This window comes from Lathyrus oleraceus, chromosome 4 (assembly GCF_024323335.1).
Source record: "Lathyrus oleraceus cultivar Zhongwan6 chromosome 4, CAAS_Psat_ZW6_1.0, whole genome shotgun sequence".
Classification (NCBI taxonomy): domain Eukaryota; kingdom Viridiplantae; phylum Streptophyta; class Magnoliopsida; order Fabales; family Fabaceae; genus Lathyrus; species Lathyrus oleraceus.
Window position 1 is genome coordinate 112,394,170 of NC_066582.1, and position 21,059 is coordinate 112,415,228.

The 21,059-nt window shown below is 33.0% G+C and overlaps 1 protein-coding gene and 1 long non-coding RNA gene across 2 annotated transcripts; both read left to right on the plus strand.

Annotated features, from left to right (window-relative positions):
* The first annotated feature begins 8,746 nt into the window (after window positions 1-8,746).
* Window positions 8,747-10,867, plus strand: LOC127135259 (protein NRT1/ PTR FAMILY 2.8). The gene is made up of 3 exons (XM_051062023.1): window positions 8,747-8,890; window positions 8,978-9,195; window positions 9,316-10,867. The coding sequence occupies exons 1-3, from the start codon at window positions 8,752-8,754 to the stop codon at window positions 10,792-10,794; spliced, it is 1,836 nt and encodes a 611-aa protein (XP_050917980.1). The 5' UTR covers window positions 8,747-8,751; the 3' UTR covers window positions 10,795-10,867.
* Window positions 10,868-17,842: 6,975 nt separating this feature from the next.
* On the plus strand, window positions 17,843-18,812 carry LOC127135261 (uncharacterized). The gene is made up of 2 exons (XR_007808487.1): window positions 17,843-18,077; window positions 18,409-18,812. It is a non-coding gene; the product is annotated as an uncharacterized LOC127135261 (long non-coding RNA).
* Window positions 18,813-21,059: the final 2,247 nt, after the last annotated feature.

A 21,059-nucleotide genomic window follows, 5' to 3' on the forward strand; every position in this document is an offset into this window, starting at 1 on the left:
ACAACCTTATTTTCATAAATATACAGATGAAACAGAAAGTGGTTTAGAGTCTTCTACTCCCTTTCCCGACTGTTAGGATACGAGTTATCTTACTCGACTATCCGAGTGATCGTCATCTAACCAAAAATATCTCAACAAATCAAAACATCCAACATATTAACCCGACTTGCCCAAAACTCTTTCAGAAAGAACGTTGTTAATCCTTTCTAATGCGCACAACAAACTATGGCTTAAGCCCCCGCCGAGAGTAGACAAGCCAGCGTTTAGCCTTTAGAACGCGATCTAAAATAGTTGTTCATTAAAAAAAAACACCAACCAATCGTAGTCCCCGAACTACGAATGCTCTGACTTCCTTATTGCATCATAAGGATACGTAGGCAGGAGATTGCTGTATCTTCGCGAGCACACTAATAAAAAACTTCCCCTTTCCCTTTCTAAGATTCTCATCCATTTCTATTTTTAATATATTATAACCCAAAGATAACAAACATAAATTAACACTCAAAATGCAAATCAGAACTAAAAGGTTCTCGTTGAGTACAACGAACGTGATGGGTGCTAACACTTTCCCCTTGCGTAATCAACTCCCGAACCCGAATATGGTTGCGACGACCATTATTCTATTTTTCAAAGGTTTTATCAATATTTTGCTATCCCTTCATTGGGATAAATAAAGTTCGGTGGTGACTCTATTCGAACATAATTTTTTCCGCAACCATCGTGAGGAATCGTATTTTTCGAGATCGATAGTGTGTGACTGACAGGTTAAGAGATGATGGATAGGTCGTCATCTCCCTAATGGCCGTCATGGTCTGGGAGTGGGACGCGTTGATCATGGCAATCATAATTGATGCTCCAAAATTGGTTTTCTGCACCAATTTTGATGTTGATGATGTGTTACTGCTATTTTGCCTTGTTGAATGTCTTGGGTGATTTAATCAATGTGTTTGATTTTGACCGATTATGTTATTAATTGATTGTTGTTAATTGATATTATGATAAATGAATGTTATGTGTAATTATGGATATATGTTCAATGTGTGAATATATGTGGTGAAAATGCAAGAACAATTATGTCACTTATTATACGTGCTTGTTGATGAATTCTTGAGATGTGTAGCTCGGAGTGAGAACTACTAATGATGCATTAAATGCGTACTTATTTACAGTCATAATGGTACTGTATTTATTACTATGTTGTGCTGTTGTATAATTGTTTACACTCAGGGTGGGGTTGTGTTCATTGTTACATTGTTGTCATTGTATTGTTATAAGCCATGCATCATATGTTGTCGTTGTTGTGAAAAAGGAAAGTCACGAGTTTAGAGATGGGATTAGTGACTTGTCCCAAGCTCCGAGTGGGGGCTTGAAGCTCAGATTGGGGGCTCGGGGTTCAGAGAGGGGATTTGGTTTGTATGAAGAACTATTTCTTGAGTCGGTACCGCATGCATATATACAGAGTTGCAAGTCTGGTTCAGAGAGGGGACCACGACGAGCATGAGTTGAGTAGATGTTGCATTGCGTTACATAATAGTTGTTCATATGAAATGTTTAGGTGTTATTGAACACTCATTTGGAATTGCGTGATTTTCAATGTGATGAATAATATTGTGATTGACTATTGATCGTGATGTGGGTGAAACATGAATACGTGATATTGTGGCGCATGTTTGATATGTGTATGATTTGTGATGTGTGAATCTACCCTGATTTTTTTGTATATTGATTATTATTTGAACATATTCTCACCTCCTGTTTGTGTTATTACGTTTGTGCTCCTCTAGGGTACAGACAACCAGGTACCTAAGTAAGAGCTTGAAGTAGAGGATGACATTGTACCTCTTTAGTTGATTTTCGATTGAGGGGAATGAGTTATTCTTTTATTTGTTTTACATTGCATATATTTCCTTTGATTTTGATGTTGAACCATTTTTCAAACTTGTTGTTGTTGAGGATTTTTATGCCAACTATTTTATATTTTCCGCTGCTTATCAAATGATTCAATTTTCAATTATATGGTTCATGTATGTTTTATTTTTGTGTGAGTAGCATCCTACTTTAAGGATTTATCTGTTATACATGTTATATTTAATTATCTATCGATTTGGGAAGTAGGGTGTTACATTGTATAAGTAAAGCAAACAAAAAGATTCTAAAGGACTAGACTCCTAACTAGAAGTCTCCAAGAATATGAAGTCTTACCCGAAGAGATTATCACATCAGATGGATACCTAGTATACCTAGCCTTATTTGTTGATGTTAAGCCTCTAAATTATGAATAAACAAAAACATCATGTATGTGGATTACTACTATAGAGGAGGAAATTAAGGCAATGAAGTGAAATCACATATGGTTGTTCAAAACCAAACCAACCCAACAGAAAACCGCAAACCAAACCAAACCAAACCAAAACCGCAAAAAGCCGCATTTGGTTTAGATGTGTTTAGGTCATTTTCTAAAAAAACCACATGGTTTGGTTTGGTTTGCAGTTTGTGTTTTTCAAACCGAACTAAACCAAACCAAACCGCATTATGTTACAACCCAAACTTCAATTATCCAACATCCAACCCAAAACTCAAACTTAGTATGCCTTAACCTTACAATTAAAAACGATTTTCTCTTACTCACACTTAGGGTTTCAATTTCAACCTTCTTAAATATCTCCTATTAGTATCGTATATTCTTCTCATCTTCTTTACCATGTAAGTTTCACCTTTTATACTCTAATATTTCCTCTTTTATGTTCTTTCTTTTTAATCTTTTATGTTACTATTTTCTCTTCTAATTATGTTTTTATCGCACATTTCTTCTCAATCTCGCATCTCTTATGTTCTTTTTTTCATCTTCTCCAATCTCTCATCTCATATATTTTTTATGTTTTATTATAATATCTTTGATATTATTTTATTCTAGTATTTTATATATGTTTTTTATTTCATTTTTGTCTAATCTAATTTTTTGTATATTGAATGTGAATTTTTTGTCTAAATATTATAAGTTTTGATGTTATTTAGTAATGTATGAATGACTAAACACAAAGTTATGTTGTTCTCTATAGGTGTATGTATGGATCAATAAAAATATTGTAAAAAACTGAACCAACCGAACCAATCCAAACCGCATTGGTTTGATTTTATTTCTAAAAGCCAACCGAACCAAACCGAACCGCATGTTTTTTTCTCTTGCGGTTCAGATGATTTTTATCGTCAAAACCGTCCAAATCGCACCGCGAACACCCCTAAAATCACATATGGAATATAATCTCCTTTCTAACACAAAAGGGAGATATTGCAATAAAATGCGTCTTTAAAGTGAAGCAACTTCAAGTTGGTTACATTTCCAAACATAAGGCATGGCTTATTGCAAAGGGAATATTACAAAATTCTTGCATTGACTTCACATCTTTTTTGCACCAGTTGCAAGAGTTGAGACAAACAAGTTCATGGTAGTTGTGGCTAACTTCTTGATATGCGATCTTGTTAAACGAGATATCAATATTTCATTTATCAATGGCTTCAAGAAATTTTATGTTGAACACCTTATGGGATCCATTATGATAAGTGAAAAAGATAATGTTTTGAAGCTCAATAAAGCTCTTTTTGGCTTGAAACAATATCCAATAGTCTGGAACAAGAGGGTTGATGATCTCCTAAACCAAAATGGATATTTCAAGAATATATTTGAACATGGAATCTATGTGAAAGGTATGAATCAAGACAAAATCATCATAATGTCTCTATATGTTGAAGATCAACTCATCAAATGAATCAATCACAATGAGATTTAGAATCTAAATTTCAACATGATCATTGAATTTGATATGACTAACTTAGGAAGTCTAAGTTTCTTCCATGGCCTTGAATACGCTGCAACCATGAAAATCTTAGTAGTTCATTAGAAGACGTATGTTATTGATACTTTGAAGAAACTTAATATGTGGAACTATAACTCAACAAGTACTCCTATGAAAACAAATTCAAAATTAAGCAAAGATGAAGATGGAAAGAGTGTTGATATGACTCTATACAATAAAATGAGGAAATGCTTAAGGTATGTTTGCAATTCCAAATCCGATATATGTCACAATGTAGGTATGGGGAGCAGATTTATGCAAAAACCTAAATTGTCCTAAATGTAGACATTCAAAAGGACCATGGCATATCTTAAAGGTATAATAGACCATGATATTTTATTTCTAAAACCAATAGCTAGAGAGATAAAGTGTCTAGTTTTGCGACTTAAATTAGTGTTAACAAAGTAGAAAGAAGAAGAACAATGAGATATGTGTACAAGTTGTTCAACTTATCTAATTTCAAGGTGCTTCAAAAAATAAATAGTGGTGGTTCTCTCTTCTTATGACTCTAAGTATATCTCAACCTACAAAATAACCCGTCAATTATTGCGACTGCAATCTTTATTGATTAAAATGAAGATAAGAAAATAATTTTATAGCTCATGAAAGAAGCAAATGTATTGAAACCAAGTTTAGTTTTCTCAAAGATCAAGTATGTAATAGAAAAATTACTTTAATATACAACTAAATAAAGGGTCGGGTAATTGATGTTCTAACCACTAAAGTGTATTTCAATTGTATCAAACTTCTATTTGATCAACTAGAAAATGTTCACTTACCAATCTTAAATATCCATTTGGTATTAAAAATGATCTTTGGCCGTGATGACGCTTATCTCGTGTGCGTGACTTATATTCAACAACATGTTCCTCTTCCAACATTTGCAACTGAAAAATCAAGGTTGGAACTCAAAGAATCCATTATGCTTCAAAGTGTAACACGTGAATTCGGATCCTCCTCCATGTCGGCAGACCTCGTGGCTGACACCATATCACCAATTTCTATTACACCTCATTAATCTTATTCCGCAAGCGACCATCAAAATTATACGTCGCCATCTTATGGCTATCATAGTAGAGGCAAGAAAAACACCCGCTACAACAATGATCAAAGCTCCGGGAGGAGTGGTCAGTCTAGTCCCAAACTCTTCACATGGGTGGTCGATCTTGTCCTTACCCATCTTACAATTGGAATAAGTCCAACAACATTTTCCAACAAGGAGGAATACTTGAGCCTATGCCATATACTGCTCTCAATCTGAATGTGCACCCAACCCAACTAACATTGAAAATGCTATTCACACGCTTAATCTTGTTCATCCATATTAGTCTTGGTATATGGACACCAAAGATATTTCTCACATGACATCCTCACAAGGTAATCTTTAGTCTTATTTTAAATCGAGGAAAATAATAAAATAATAATAGGAAATGGTGATTTTATTCTAATTTATGGTCTTGGTAATGCATACATACCCGCCTCTACCCTCATCTTATTCTAAAAAATATACTGCATTCCCTAAACTTAAATAATTTTTTATCATTTATTACTACATATAATATAGTTTCAATTGAATTTGACTCGTTTATTTTTTTCAAAGGATTTTTAGACGGGAATGACTCCAATGAGATATGAGAGTTGAGGCGATATCTATCCTATCGCCATCAACACCACCTCCATAAACAAAGTCGAGCCTACATCTTCTTTTATAGTCATGTCATCCTTTCTTTGGCATGATCGTTTAGGTAATCCAGGAGAATTTGTTTTACATTCTCTTAGATGAGATAAATTGATTGAATGTAATACATCTAGAAAATTACATTCTCATTTTTGTCAATCTTGTCCTTTTGGTAAATATGTTAAACTGTCATTCATGAGTTCTCATTACCATAGTTTGTTGCCGTTTGATATTTTACATAATGATGTATGAACACCTCCTATTTTAAACTCGTTAGGTCACAAATATTATGTGCTCTTTTTGGATAACTATTAAAATTTCTTGTGGACTTTTCCAATTTCATAAAAACTCAAGTATATTCATGTTTTCAAAAACTCCGAGCATACATGAACACACAATTTCGATGAGAAATTAAAACAATTCAATGTGACAATGATTATGAATATGCAAATAGTAATTTTTGAAAAATATGTGAAATTTATGGAATTTATTTTTGTTTGTCTTGTCAACTCTTCTCAAAACGGCAAATCCGAACAAAAAATACGTTTCATTAAGAATACTATTCATATGTTATTAATTCATGCATTTTTACCCATCTTTTTGGCACCATGCTCTTGAAATTACAACATATCTTTTGAATATTTTACAATAAAAATAATCAATTTTGAGCCACCCCTTAAAATCTTGTATGAAAAAATATCTCGTTTATCATCACATACAAGTATTTTGGTGCTTAAGTTATCCCTCTTTCCTTCTACTATGATATATAAACTCCAACATCGGTCTACACCATATGCCTTTTTTTGGCTATCCACCAAATCATCGAGCCTATAAATATCCAAATTTATATTCAAATAAAATTATTATTTATCGTCATGTTTTATTTGATGAAATCTTATTTTCGTATGCAACAATACACACCATCAACCTACTACATACATCTTTTTATATAATGATTTATCCCCTTACATCATAAACCACATAATGACTCACACTCAAACAAATCCACATACAAATCCATCGAGCCATCACCTAAATTGGTCCCCCACCATGTCCTAACCAAACAAACATCATACCATTCAAAACCTTAGTGCTCAGATACTCACCCCCGTCTCCTGTAAAGAGGCCTAACACAACCTCACACATCATACCTTTTTCCCCATCTCCCACCACACTATGACACCCTGACCAACACAAGCTAACTTTCTCTTTCTCCCATACACACACACATATATATATATATATATATATTATATATATATATATATATATATTAGCTATTCATTGTATACATTAACTATTATTAGTTTTTAAAATAGGATTTATATTATTTACAAATCATATAATAAGAGGTAGATATTATATTCTTATGTCATTTAACAAAATTATTTTTTGTCTAATTATTTTCATTATCTACGGCTAATATATATATATATATAATATATATAATATATATATATATATATATATATTATATATATATATATATATATAATATATATATAATAATATATATATATATAGAGAGAGAGAGAGGAGAGAGAGAGAGAGAGAGAGAGAGAGAGAGAGAGAGAGAGAGAGAGAGAGAGAGAGAGGAGAGAGAGAGAGAGAGAGGAGAGAGAGAGAGAGAGAGAGAGAGAGAGAGAGAGAGAAGAGAGGAGAGAGAGAGAGAGAGAGAGGAGAGAGGAGAGAGAGAGAGAGAGAGAGAGAGAGAGAGAGAGAGAGATTTTTATCCTTCTCAAATTCTTTGAATTTGTATATATTTTATATTTTTTTTAAACTTAAAAAGACTTAGACTCTATTTGGTAAAAATAACGGTCGGTTGATAAATTAGTTTATAGTTTATAATTTATGACTGATGACTGATGACTTATAGCTGATAAGCTAATTAAAGTGTTTCGTAAAATTAGTGGTTCAATTATTTGATAAATTTAAATGACATAAAAGGCATTCGATATATAATCATTTTATTTAGATTAAAATAAATTATAATTAAAATGATAAGGACAAAAATGGAAGAAACAATTCGATATATAATCATTTTATTTAGATTAAAATAAATTATAATTAAAATGATAAGGATAAAAATGGAAGAAACAATACTAAGTTATAAGCTATAAACTAAAACGCTATTTAAAGTAGCTTCTCGAAATAAGTTATAAACTAATAAAATAAATTATAAGACCGTGATAAAAAGATTGTTACCAAATAAATCTTTTATTTTCATATGAGCTATAAGTTATGAAAAATGACTTACTAAATAAAACCTTTAGTATACTTTATGATAATATTGAGGGAGAGAATATATGTTATTACTCTGGCCTTAATTACAATAATAGTTAAATATATTTAAATTTCTTGATTTCAATTAAAAGAATTAATACAATTATTAATTTAAATTTTATTAAAATGTAATCCACGCATTGTTAAGTAGTTAATATATCAAAATTTTAAAATAAATTTGTTTAGATTTATTGACATTTATTTTTATTAAAAAATAATAATAAGTATTACTTGCCGAAAGGATCACTGATTAGGTCTACTTTTCTTTTTTAAAAATGAAAAACAAGTTAAAACATACATTTATTAGTTTACTAGAAGTGCCGCTTTATAATAAAACTTAGATGATGAAATTGAACAACCCTCTTTAAATAATTATGTTGCGTTTGTCTAAGATGTTGTTTTATTGCAAGTATAACAACTGTGATTTCATATTTATTAATACACTTTTTGTAGTAAAATAATTTGAGTTCATAAAAATTGATAAGGTATTATGAAACCATATTAAAATATATTATCTTTATAAGAAAACTAAAAATATATTATTTGAATCTGAATGGTTCAAACTTGAATCTGAACCATAAAAATATATGCTACCCTAATTATTTTCCACTTCATGTTATGTTTTACCCTAATTATAAAAATGAGTCATAAAAGTGTGTTATGTTAGTTCGTAAAAATAGGATAAAAAAAACAAAGTCAAAAATACCAAAAGATTCCATGACACGTAATAATATGATCCTAACAAATCTCAAAAATAATTTTAACTGCTTTGAATGAATCAACCACACTACATAGAAAAAATAATTTAAATTAAATAACTAGAGAAAAAAAAACCTCGTATACATGTGTGATTTATATAACAAACACATCAATGTCATTATGCATTTTTTTTTACTATTTTTTTAGAAAAAGAGTATAAGAGAGTTAGAAACATAAATGGAGGAGAAGGTTAATAACACTAATTCTTCTTCTTCTTCCCCACTCGAGCTAGAACATGCTGACGCAATACCAGTTAATGGAGATGAAGCTTCACCCCAAGAAGCTGGAGGATGGAGATCTGTTAAATATATCATTGGTATATATTTATACTAATTAATCACATTTATTATTCTCATTACGAACATTGTTTTTCTTAATTTAATATTTTTTTTTTAATATTAAGGGAATGAGTCGTTTGAGAAATTGGCATCGATGAGTTTGATATCAAATCTAACGGTGTATCTTCTGACGAATTACAACTTAAGTGGACTATTTGTGGTTAATACGGTGCAAATTTGGAATGGATCCTCTAACATTACATCTATAATCGGTGCTTTCATTTCTGATGCTTATCTTGGAAGGTTTCGAACCCTTCTATATGGTTGTATTGCATCACTTATGGTAATTCTAGAATTTTACATCCAATTTTCATGTATGTTTGTTGTCTTATTATTTTCTCATTCTGCATAAACATGCTTAAAATTTCCCCATGCATGTTCTTAATGGTTTGTTATATGATAGGGTATATTGGTGATGACACTAACGGCTGGTATACATGGATTGAGACCTCATGCATGCAAGGAGAGTGACAGACCTAATTGTGAACACGCACGTGACTGGCAGCTAGGAGTTCTTTTTATAGGTCTTGGATTTTTATCCATTGGTGCTGGTGGAATTAGGCCTTGCAACATTGCTTTTGGTGCGGATCAATTCGACACCAGAACTGAAAAAGGAAGGGGACAATTAGAGAGCTTCTTTAATTGGTGGTACTTCACTTTCACTGTTGCACTTGTTATAGCACTCACTGGAGTTGTATATATTCAAACTAATGTCAGTTGGGCTTTGGGATTCGCGATTCCAACTGCATGTCTTGCATTTTCGATAGCCATCTTTCTGTTAGGAAGGAAAACTTACATTTGCAAAAAGCCTCAAGGGAGTGTGTTTACTGGCATGGTGAAGGTGGTTTCAGCAGCGTGTCGAAAACGGAAAATTAGGATTGTGGATAGAACTTTGTATGATCCAATTTCAAGAGTGTCAGATTCAGAGGGCGTTAGGCTTGTTCAGACGGATAAGTTTAAGTTTCTTGATAGAGCGGCTGTGATCACGGACCAGAGTGAATTGAACGACGAAGGAATTGCGAAGAATGATTGGAGACTTTGTAGTTTGCAACAAGTGGAACACTTGAAATGCTTGTTGGGGATTCTACCAGTTTGGGTGACAGGAACTTGCTGTTTCATTATAATGGATCAACAGAACACATTTGGTGTTCTTCAAGTGATACAAACAGATAGGTCTATTGGATCACACTTCAAAATTCCACCAGGGTGGATGAACCTGGTATCAATGATAGCACTTTCATTATGGATATACATTTATGAATGTATCTACATTCCTCTAATGAAGAGAATCAAGAAAAGGCCTACAAAAAGAATAAGCATGGGAGTTAGAATAAGAATTGGGATTGTGTTATCTATCCTATGCATGTTGGTAGCTGGAGTTGTTGAGAAGGTACGTCGAAACTCGGCTTTGAAACACGCCTCGTTTGAATCATCCATGAGCTTCGGTTTACTCCTTCCGCAGTTCGCACTGTCGGGTTTAACTGAAGCCTTTGCAGCTGTTGCTATAATGGAGTTCTTTACCTTACAAATGCCGGAGTCGATGAGAACCATTGCTGGAGCCGTCTTCTTTCTGAGTTTGTCCATTGCAAACTATATTGGTTCCTTAATTGTCAATATTGTTCATAGAGCAACATCACATAAAGCGAAAACACCGTGGTTAGGGGGCCGCGATTTAAATAACAATAGACTTGATTACTATTACTATTTAATTGCTTCCCTTGGAGTTTTGAATTTTATCTATTTCCATTTCTTTGCTTGCCGTTATCTAATAGCATGCAAGGAAACTGAGAAAGCTGAGGTGGAACTAAATGCTGCTCTGAAGGGAGAATCACATGAACAAGATGATGAGGAGAAGGTTTTGGACATAGCAATCAGTAAATGAAAGGCAGAACTAGATCATACATATTCTCATGTTGCTGCTAAAGTTTTAGAGCTATGCATTTATGTATTTTAAATCTTTTGTCAGGTTGTATATGATTTAGAATCCTTTATGTGTTTGTTAGGTAGGAAATACTTAGGTTAGATTCTGCCATAGTTTTTGGTGGCTCTGTTAGTTCTTTATTTCTTGAATTCAAAACTCTGCAGAATTTAGTTTTCTTAGTCATCCAGATGTTAGTTTACAATTGTATAATCTTGTGAGACCTTATCTAAATAAGCAGTAGCTTAACAATGTATGATATAACAACACATTTTCTCTACGACATTTTCACAAACACTTTGGCTGCAATCTGATTTCTATTTCAAAAACTTGTCCTGCTTGAGTTATATACATAGCTAGAAAAACGCTTTGAGCTCGTCCCATCATTATTCCTTTTAAAATAGGGTGGAACAGACCAACTAAAAGTATAAAGTTGGAAATTTTAACCGACCCTTTTATGCCGAGCAAGTGGGTTACACTAAAGTTTTTTCTAAAAGATAATAATTAATAAATATCCCGTTTATTCTCACATACGAGTATTTTGGTGCTTATGTTATCCCTCTTTCCTTCTACTATCTCTTTTGACTATCCACCAAGGCTATAAATATCTTCATGTTCCTTCTACTATCTCTTTTGACTATCACCGAGGCTATAAATATCTAAATTTATATTTAAATAAAATTATTATTTATCTTCATGTTTTATTTGATGAAATCTTATTTTCGTATGCAACAATACACACCATCAACCTATTACATATATATTTTTATATAATGATTTATCCCCTCACGTCATAAACCACATAATGACTCACACTCAAACAAATTCACATACAAATCCATCAAACAGTCACCTAAATTGGTCCCCCACCATGTCCTAACCAAACAAACATCCATCCCATTCAAAACCTTAGTGCTCATATATTCACCCCGTCTCCTATAAAGAGGCCTAACAAAACCTCATACATCATACCTCTTTTTTCCATCTCCCATCACACTATGACACCCTGACCAACACAAATTAGCTTTCTCTTTCTCCGATATATATATATATATATATATATATATATATATATATATATATATATATATATATATATATATATATATATATATATATATATATATATTATTAGTTTTCAAAATAGGATTTAACAATAATGGTATATAATTTACAAATCATATAATGCGAGGCAGATAATTATATTCTTATATCGTTTAACAAGATATATTTTTGTCTAATTATTTTCATTATCAACGTATAATATATATATATATATATATATATATATATATATATATTATATATATATATTATATATATATTATATATATAATATATATATTATATTAATCTTAAAAAGACTTAGACTCCGTTTGGTTAAAATAACGGTCGGTTGATAAATTAGTTGATAGTTTATAATTTAAGACTGATGATGACTTATAACTAATAAGCTAATTAAAGTGTTTTAGAAAAATTAGCGATTCAATTAGTTGATAAATTTAAATGACATAAAAGAAATTTAATATATAATTATTTTATTTAGATTAAAATAAATTATAAAGGGTGTCATACCCCAAAATTTGCCCATTAATCTTGCAAAACATTTCTCGAAGCACTCCAACTTATTCTGCAAGGCACTGACCTTAAAGGAACAAAAGCCCAGCTCACAACAGACCCAATCCAGAAAAAGGCCCAAACTAGCTTGCTCGCTAGGCGAGCAACTCCTTCGCCTAGCGAAGCTTGCGATATATCAGAATTTTCGGGCTTCATTCTGAGCCCATTAGGTCACCACAATCACTATAAATACCGACACTTCAGTCACGAAAAGAGACAGACGAAGACGGACAGAAACCCTGGCATAGAAACCCTGGAGACTAACTCAGAGAATTCCGAGTAAAGAAACCCTGAAGGTCGCTCATCCGCACCGAAGTTACCTCCGCCCAACTCCATCCGATACCAAGAGTGGTCAGTCCCTTCAACATCGCACCTCAGTTGCAAACAGGCTTACCTATTCCCGAAGAAACGGCCGGCTAGGTATTCCACTTTATTTGTGGGATACCCTTATGGAGATGGATTCTGAATTACTTAATTTTAATGTGGAGATTCACCCTAATTGCCTAATTAATTTTAATGTGGAGATTCATCCTAATTACTTAATTAATTTTAATGTGGAGATTCATCCTAATTGATCATAATGTGGAAATTCATCTTAAATACGTAATTGCAAAATATTGCCTTTGAATATGTGATCTTGGACCTCTCTTTGTTGCCTTACGGTATTACGGTCATGTCCCGCGAATGTGGGGATACCCTTAGCCAAGACCCTTCGATTAAATCATCATGTCCCTCTAAAATAAATCATAGCCCCTCGGATGTTGCCTTTGAATATATGATTTTGTCCCTCGATGACCCTTCGGTGTAGCCTACGGTTAAATGATGATAGTCCCTTCGAATGCTAAGGTATCCTTACAACCGTTGCTTTCAATGACCAATCGATGACCCTACGATGACCCTTTTACATCCAAAGGATAAAACTACTTATTTCTCAATAATAAGGACAGTTTTACCCTCACAAGGATAGGAAATGCCCATCAAGACCTTGGGTAGGTATAACTCTTAATTGCTTACTCACAATTTAAAAATACTTTTCACACTTCACAAATACTAAAAAATCACCACTTGGTATACATTCATACTAAAATCATTACTGAGTTATATTTTTCTAAACCATTTTCAAAACTAAACGAGATGACCACTTTGTATACATTCATACGAGAATCATTACAAAGTTAAATTCTCTTTCTAAACAATTCACGAACACTTTTCAGACAAGAAAAATAATATAATTGATTCAAAATGTTATTGGATTAATTCAAAATATTTTAATCATGGACGTTGCTTGTGATGACCAGTTGTGCAGCGCACTGACTATCGTGTAGCATAGAATGCACGTTCTCCACCACTTGATCTGCCACCTCAATTAATGAGAGAGATTAAGTGGTCCACGTTTTTCTGATTTAATTGATTTTTATTTTATTCCTCTTATTTTCATTAATTCATATTAAATTTAATATTGATCCAAAAAATATGAGAGTTTCACCAAAAAATTTTAAATAAAATCTTCTTTCATTTTTTGAATTAAAATTATTTTTTGGATCATTATTAATATTTTTCATGATTTAATTGATTTTGTGAATATTTTTAATTGTTTAAAAATACTTTTAAGTTTCCAAAAATTCTGAAAAATTTTCTCCAAGGTCCTTTGACCTTGTTTGACCTATGATAAATCTCATGAAACCAACTTCTTGTGAATTAAAACTTCATCTGATACATCATTGAAGATCCATTTTAAGTTCATCTGCAACATGATCATTATGAAGCTGTTATTTTGAATCGGTGACTTATGCTATTGTTTGAAGTCATCTGCTACATGGAAAAAAATTGAAGAAGATCATGAAGTTGTCAAGCTTGGATGTGGCTATCTTTATTTGATGTCTTAATCTTCAACTTGCTATTTGTGTATTGATTGTTGTGTGATTCTAAAAGTCCAAGGGGAATTTGGGTTCCTATATAACATTCTTGTCTATTGGATTGCAGTGCATTGGTCATATATTTTTAACTCTTAACTTTTAAATTTATGCTTAGGATTAATCTCTCCATCTCCCACCCATCTCTTTAATTTCAAAATCTCTCCCTCCTTTTAAAAATCTTCTTTGCTTGTGCTTATTTTTTCTAAACTTTGACCATTTTGCAAGCTAGAAACTTTGGCCTTATGCCATTGCATTTTTCTAAACTCATTTTCTTAAATCAAACTTTGTAAATGAACTTAACCATACTTGACTTAAAATTTCAAAAGTCAAAAGAACTAACACCCATTCACACCATTTTTAGGCCCTTGTGTCTTTCAAACTTAAATTTTTGTTAAAAGCAATGCATCCACTTTAAAATTGTTACCACGAACTACGAGGTTTTGATCCCTCATTTTTATGTTGGTATGTAGGCACAAGTCTGAAGGTCTTGTCAAACACAAAAATATAATTAATGAATTCTTTTCCCATCCCCCCATTCTATTTGTTTGCAAACATCATTTTGTACAAAAACACATATGCACACAAGAAAGGGCTTCCTAGGAGTACCTATGACACTTTGGGTGCTAACACCTTACCTCTGTGTAACCAACCCCCTTACCTGTAATCTCTGACATTTTATTAGTTTTGATTTGAAAACTTCTTATCTTTTGGGTTTTGTTCGTACTTTTCCCTTTTCCCTTGGAAATAATAAAAACACGGTGGCGACTCTTGTTATGTTTACGTCTAGCTTATCCATAGCTTGATGATCATGAATTTACCGCTACAATGACCTATACAGGTCGACACATGCGTAGAACACGTCGCCTCATGGCTTTCACAGGTCGGCTCATGCAACGTATTTTTCCAAAAATTCATAACTTTTTCAAATCTTTTGCATTCCTTTTTCCTCCAAACATGCATGGATATAAGTACTTCATACATGCATCATTTCTAGCAATGTTTATAGAGAGTAAGACCTATACGAAACCAGGATTACAAAGAATCTCATCATCTTTAACCTTCATTCTATGTATACACACAAACAAATTACACATAATAATTTTTTGGTTGGATGCCATATAGAATTAGGGTTGATAATGTTCAATTTAGGATTGGTGATTTGTAAATTGGTTTGAGATCTTTGAGGGTTTAAAATAAGAAAATCAAGTTGGGGTTTTTCCCTCAAGATCGATTAGGGATTTGAAGGTTTTGGATAAGATTACTCAGTTTGGATCCAATCGAGTGAAAGCTTTCAAGATCGGTGGTTTCTTGCAAAGGAGTGGCGTGGGATTGTGGATCATATTGGTAAATCTTGGGTTACAACAATTGTACAATTTGGATTCGATCGAGTTAAAACTTAGAAGAACAAGGGGTTTCTTACAAAAGAGTGAAGCTACACGAATTATACTTGAGCGCATCGGACACTCAAAGATACAATAGATTCGTCATCAAACTTTATTTATTTTCGAAGGAAAGGGAAAACATCGATAAAACTTGGGGGAAGAGAAAAGGGTGAGGAAGTCGGTTATGCAAGGGGAAGGTATTAATATCCTTCACATCTATGGTACTCCATGGGAACCGTTTTGAATTCTCTTTACAAGAATGAGTGTTAGTATCTAAAGATTACTCGTGAAAAGGAAAATGGGGGGGGGGGGCATTTATTAAAGTGATCACCAAGGATTGGGGCCATTATGCTTACATATTCTCACCGTGTAATGAGAAAGTCAGAGCTCTGTAGTTCGTGGAACTAAGACGGTTGTGTTAGTTGTTTTTAATGAACAATATTAATGTTCGAGTTCTACTGTCAACTTGCTTGTTTGCTCGAGCATGGGAGTCTTAAGCGACTATTTATTTGTGATATAATGGATGAACAAGGATCTCACTCTAGTAGTTAAACATTGCTTGCTCACACATGGAAGCTTAAGCTTCATTCGCGGTAGAACGAAAGTAACACGTCCTTTCTAAAAAGAATTTAAACTGAAAATGAAGCCCAAAGGAAAAACTGAGTTCGATGAGGTGAGTTTTCTTTTATTCTAAAAAGAGAGTCATTATTTGAATCATACTAATGTCTATGAATGGAGATGAATACAGTGAGCAACTGGGTCATTTGTCCTGTACCCAAAGGTATTCAGAATGAGGATATAAATTCTCCATTCTCATCCCTTATCCATTGCTTAAGGCTCGTAGCATACAATCCTAATCGTATTGTTAATTGTTTATGAGTTTATTCAAAAAATGGTTTTAGTTTTACTGAGAGAGAACAAAGGAAGAAGAATAAACCCTAGAAGGTTGAAGTCTGATCTTCAGTATGCATCCCATATTTGTGCAGAAAGGCTTATCAATTACTCGATTTAAATCGCACTAAAGTCTACGAATAAAGATGAATACAGTGAGAAACTGGGTCATTCGTCCCGTACCCAAAGATATTCAGAATAAGGATATGAATTCTCCAATCTCATCCCTTATCCATTACTTAAGGCTCATGACGTGTAATTTGCATCATAACTGATGAGTGATGAAGTTAAACTTCCTTGCAGCCTCCTTTGATGAAAGGTTGTCTTTGAAGAAAAAAGGGATTTGGCAATCACTTGAATCAAACTGTGTTAAAGTCTATGAATAAAGGTGAATACAATGAACAACTAGGTCATTCGTCCCGTACCCAAAGATATTCAAAAGGAGGATATGAATTTTTCACTCTCACTCCTTCTCTATTGTTTAAGACTCATGGCACACAACTTGGTTCATGATTGGAGAGTGTTGAGTTCACCTTTTTAGTGCTTGAATAATAGTTCAGTCTGTCTTGTACTAATTTAAATTGCATGAAGTATTGATCTTTGATCTTTGAATCTTGAAGTCTTGTACATCTCTTGAGATCCAGTATCCAGTACAACTTGCTCACATGAGACTTTCCTTATCAAGTGATCAAGGGTCTTTTGATCACTTTAATAGGCTTGAGGAATTGAGCACAGTCAAATGATTTAATTGGTCAAAGTGAACTTTGATCAACTTAATCAATCGAAAAAAAATCAATTGAAAATTTATACACACGACAACCTAAAGGGTTAATTAATCAATCATAAGATTTCATAAGTCCTAAACTAAGGGAAGTGAAAATCAGGATATTCTGAATCCTAAGGGTAAAATGATTATTATCCATAAAATTATCAATTAGGAAATTACTTCTAATTATTCACAAAAGTATAATAATTCTAAGTTAAATCTAAAAACCTAATTAATTCTGAAATTCTAATATTCTAAAATTATAAATCTAATTAAACTAAGATTTCTAATATTTCTAATTAGTTCCCAAAATTTCTAATTAACCTAATATACTAAATCAAAAAAATCTAATTAAGTCGTGAAACCTAATTAACAAGAAAAAAACAAATAAAATCAAAAAAGATTAGCTTGCTGGTTGGGCCTGGACGTCCTAGCCCAAGGCCAATCTATGCACTCGGAGGGAGGTGTTGGTAGCGCCTAAGGGAAGAAAAAGGGGATTTTTAAGTTGTTGGTTAGATTTTTGATAAGAGATGCAGTTAGTCTGTTAAGTTAGTTTCCAATTAGTTCAATTTCAGTTTTTGTTAAATTTCAGTTAAAACTGGATTTGCTGTTTGTTATTATGAAATTGCAGGTGGATCCTGTTATTGCAGATTTTAGTTAGGATGCTATTGAAAGGTATATTGAGGCTGGTTGTTGATATGCTTAGTTAAGTTTTACACTGAACTGCAAAACTGTTATGTCCAATTCTGTTTGATGATTTTCTGCTGATGTGTTAAAGTCTTGTTAGGAAATGTTAGTTAATGACAGTTAGTGAAATTAGAAGCTTGATGCAATTTATGAGATGAATGTTTGCTCATTCAATTAGTGATTTTTGGGTTGCAATTTTAGTTAGCTGAAGTTTGAATTATTTGCCGTTAGTTGATGCATTGTTATTTTGAATGTGAAATTTTGTTTGCTGTGACTTATTGGTTTGCACTGGTCTTGTTCGTGCTACGGTGTATGGAAGTTGAAGCCAGAACCATGGTACATTGGCCTTGAAGCAAGATGAAGACCATCCTGCAATGAAAAACTTGAAGAGCTTGAATATATGTAGGCCTTTAGTATAAGTTTATGGGTTATTTGTAGTCAATGTATAGGATTTGGTTTTGAATTGTAAATTAGTGGTTGAAATTGGATTATGGAATTTGGTTTTATGGGGATGGCTTTGAATGGTTTGTGTATTGCATGGGATCTTCCATTAGGTAATGATGTATGTAATGTGAAGTTGGCATTGTAACCTGGTTGAATATGAAGTGGTGTTGTAAAAATGGTCGAAATTTGAATGTTTTTGGATGTATGTGGTACTTGGATAAAATGGTTGATGTTTGGCAATAGAAATGTGGATAGGATCAATGGAACTTTGGATGGAAATGCAATTTTGCCTTTGGTTGTAAATGCACTTAGGGTTGTAATGAGAGTAGTGGTTTAAAATTTGTGTATTAAATTGAATGGAAATTTAATGTATTTGGTTTAAATCATTGTAATTGGAATGAAGATGAATGTAATTTGTTTGAATTTGGTTCTTGTAGAATGAACTTGAAAGAATTGGAAGTGGAATTGACTTGAAAGGTTTATGAATTGAAATGGCTTTAAAAAGGTTTTAGAACATGGACAAAATGGTTTAAAAATGCAAACATGAACAAAAATGAAGATGACTTTGTTTAAAATAGATCATGGGTTAAATGAAATTGACTTAGATGGTTGATGGATAACAAGAATAAGATCACAGTGATTGAGGGATGAAAACATGGTAAGTTGACTTTGGTCAACTGGTTGACCAAAAAGTCAATAGTTGACCAAAAGTCAACTAATACAAAAAGATGATGGAATGAACTTCTCTGATTAAAAATGCATGTTCAACATGGAACCATGAACCAATTGAGTTCAATTTGACCAACTTTCCCAATTCAAAACCACTAAATGGAAATATGTGACTTGGATAAATAAATGATAATTAAGTCTAATGATCATGTCATGATTTGACCAAAATGAATAGTGGAACTTGGATTAATGGACCTCAGGTGCACCTTGACATACTCTGAGACTAAAGAATGAAACTTGGACCAGATGATCAAGGGAACCAATGGATGACGTGACTTAGATCAAATGAGACCAATGATAATATGTAGTGGAAAATGAATGCAAGCATGCCCTTAGACCAACCACAAGGCACCAAGGAATAAGGTTTTGATTAATCACAAATCCAACAATCAACCAATCAACCAATCATAATACTTAAGCATCAACCATCCCTGATTAGGGTTTCAAGCAAAGGACCGAGCTCCTCAAATACATCTCAAACCAAGAGTCCATAATTCGGGTTTACAAGTCAAGTCAGACACACACAAGATCAAACACAAGCTCCCATAAGAGTAAAATCAAGAATTAGGATTGAGATGCACAGATGAACACCATGGTGTAGGTTTCAAGAATCCGGCCCCCAAAGAACCCATAAATTAGGGTTTCTCTCCACATGATGAGGAATACCACAATCTTCAAGCAAAAACCTTGGTTTCTACTAACCATAAACCTTGAATCTATGATGCTTCTTAGCAAGTATTAATCATGAATGAATGATGTACATGAATGAGTCTCAAGTCATAGGTTAGATGAAAAGTGGAAAGGGCATGGCAAAATTTAAGGTACTACAAAGAGTAGCGTGAATCAAATTGGCATTGTTGGGTTACTTGATCAAGTTGGATCAAGGGAAGAGAAAGTATCATAATCAACATCAAAATTAGGGTTTGTAGGGTTAGGTTGATATATTTATCTTGTATATGCTTTTTGCGAAGTAAGGTTAATTTCATTATCTCAATTCGAGTTCGAATTAAGGGCAGACATACCCATAACGAGGTCGATTGAGGAACTGCCTAAACAAATTCTTGTGTACTCTCTCTGTCTCCATCTCTCTTTTATTTTCCGTTTTGCAAATTACTGATTTCATTGATCGTGCGATCAATTTGTTTGGATAATATTTTTGATCACATTTTGAAATTGGTGTTGTTGAGTTGATCACATCCTTTAGATTGTGATTGGATTTTAAGATCAACAAAACCGTATAAAATTCCAAACAATATCGATTGCACACTTGGTTTTCGATAATTTGTCACAATAGATATTTTGTGTGAACTAATATTGGAAGTAGACTATCCTTATTGCTTTACATTCAACTTGGCTGTGATTAATTGTGTTTGATCAATTTGTGATTCATTATCATACCGTGATTACAATTGTGCATATCTGAGCCTTTTGATAGCGAGTTCGGTTAGATAATTTGATCCGGGATACTTCCGCTTACTTCCGCGCGTCATAATTTTTCAAAACTATTTTTTTGTCAAAGTTTTTAATTAGTGATCTATTCACCCCCCTAGATCTAAGCATATCGTCTAACATGATTTTGATCTTGGAACGTGGAGCTTTATAAGCCATCCTCAAATAAATATGGAAATGATGATGATAAAAAAGGTGTGGCCCAATTTAATTTTACCGGGGTCCCATAGTGGGCTCCAATGTACTTATCAAAAAATACAAGTGTGTGTAGTATACCTACAAAAGTATGGGACACTCATATGCCTTAGTAGGTTTATAACAGTTTTGGGTGGTTAGGGCTTTTCCGCG

Bases quoted from the DNA above. Each gene is read 5' to 3' on its own strand.
- LOC127135259 (XM_051062023.1), top strand. From the start codon at position 8,752: ATGGAGGAGAAGGTTAATAACACTAATTCTTCTTCTTCTTCCCCACTC. The intron at 8,891-8,977 runs GTATATATTTAT...TTTAATATTAAG, and splicing joins ATCTGTTAAATATATCATTG to GGAATGAGTCGTTTGAGAAA. The intron at 9,196-9,315 runs GTAATTCTAGAA...GTTATATGATAG, and splicing joins GTTGTATTGCATCACTTATG to GGTATATTGGTGATGACACT.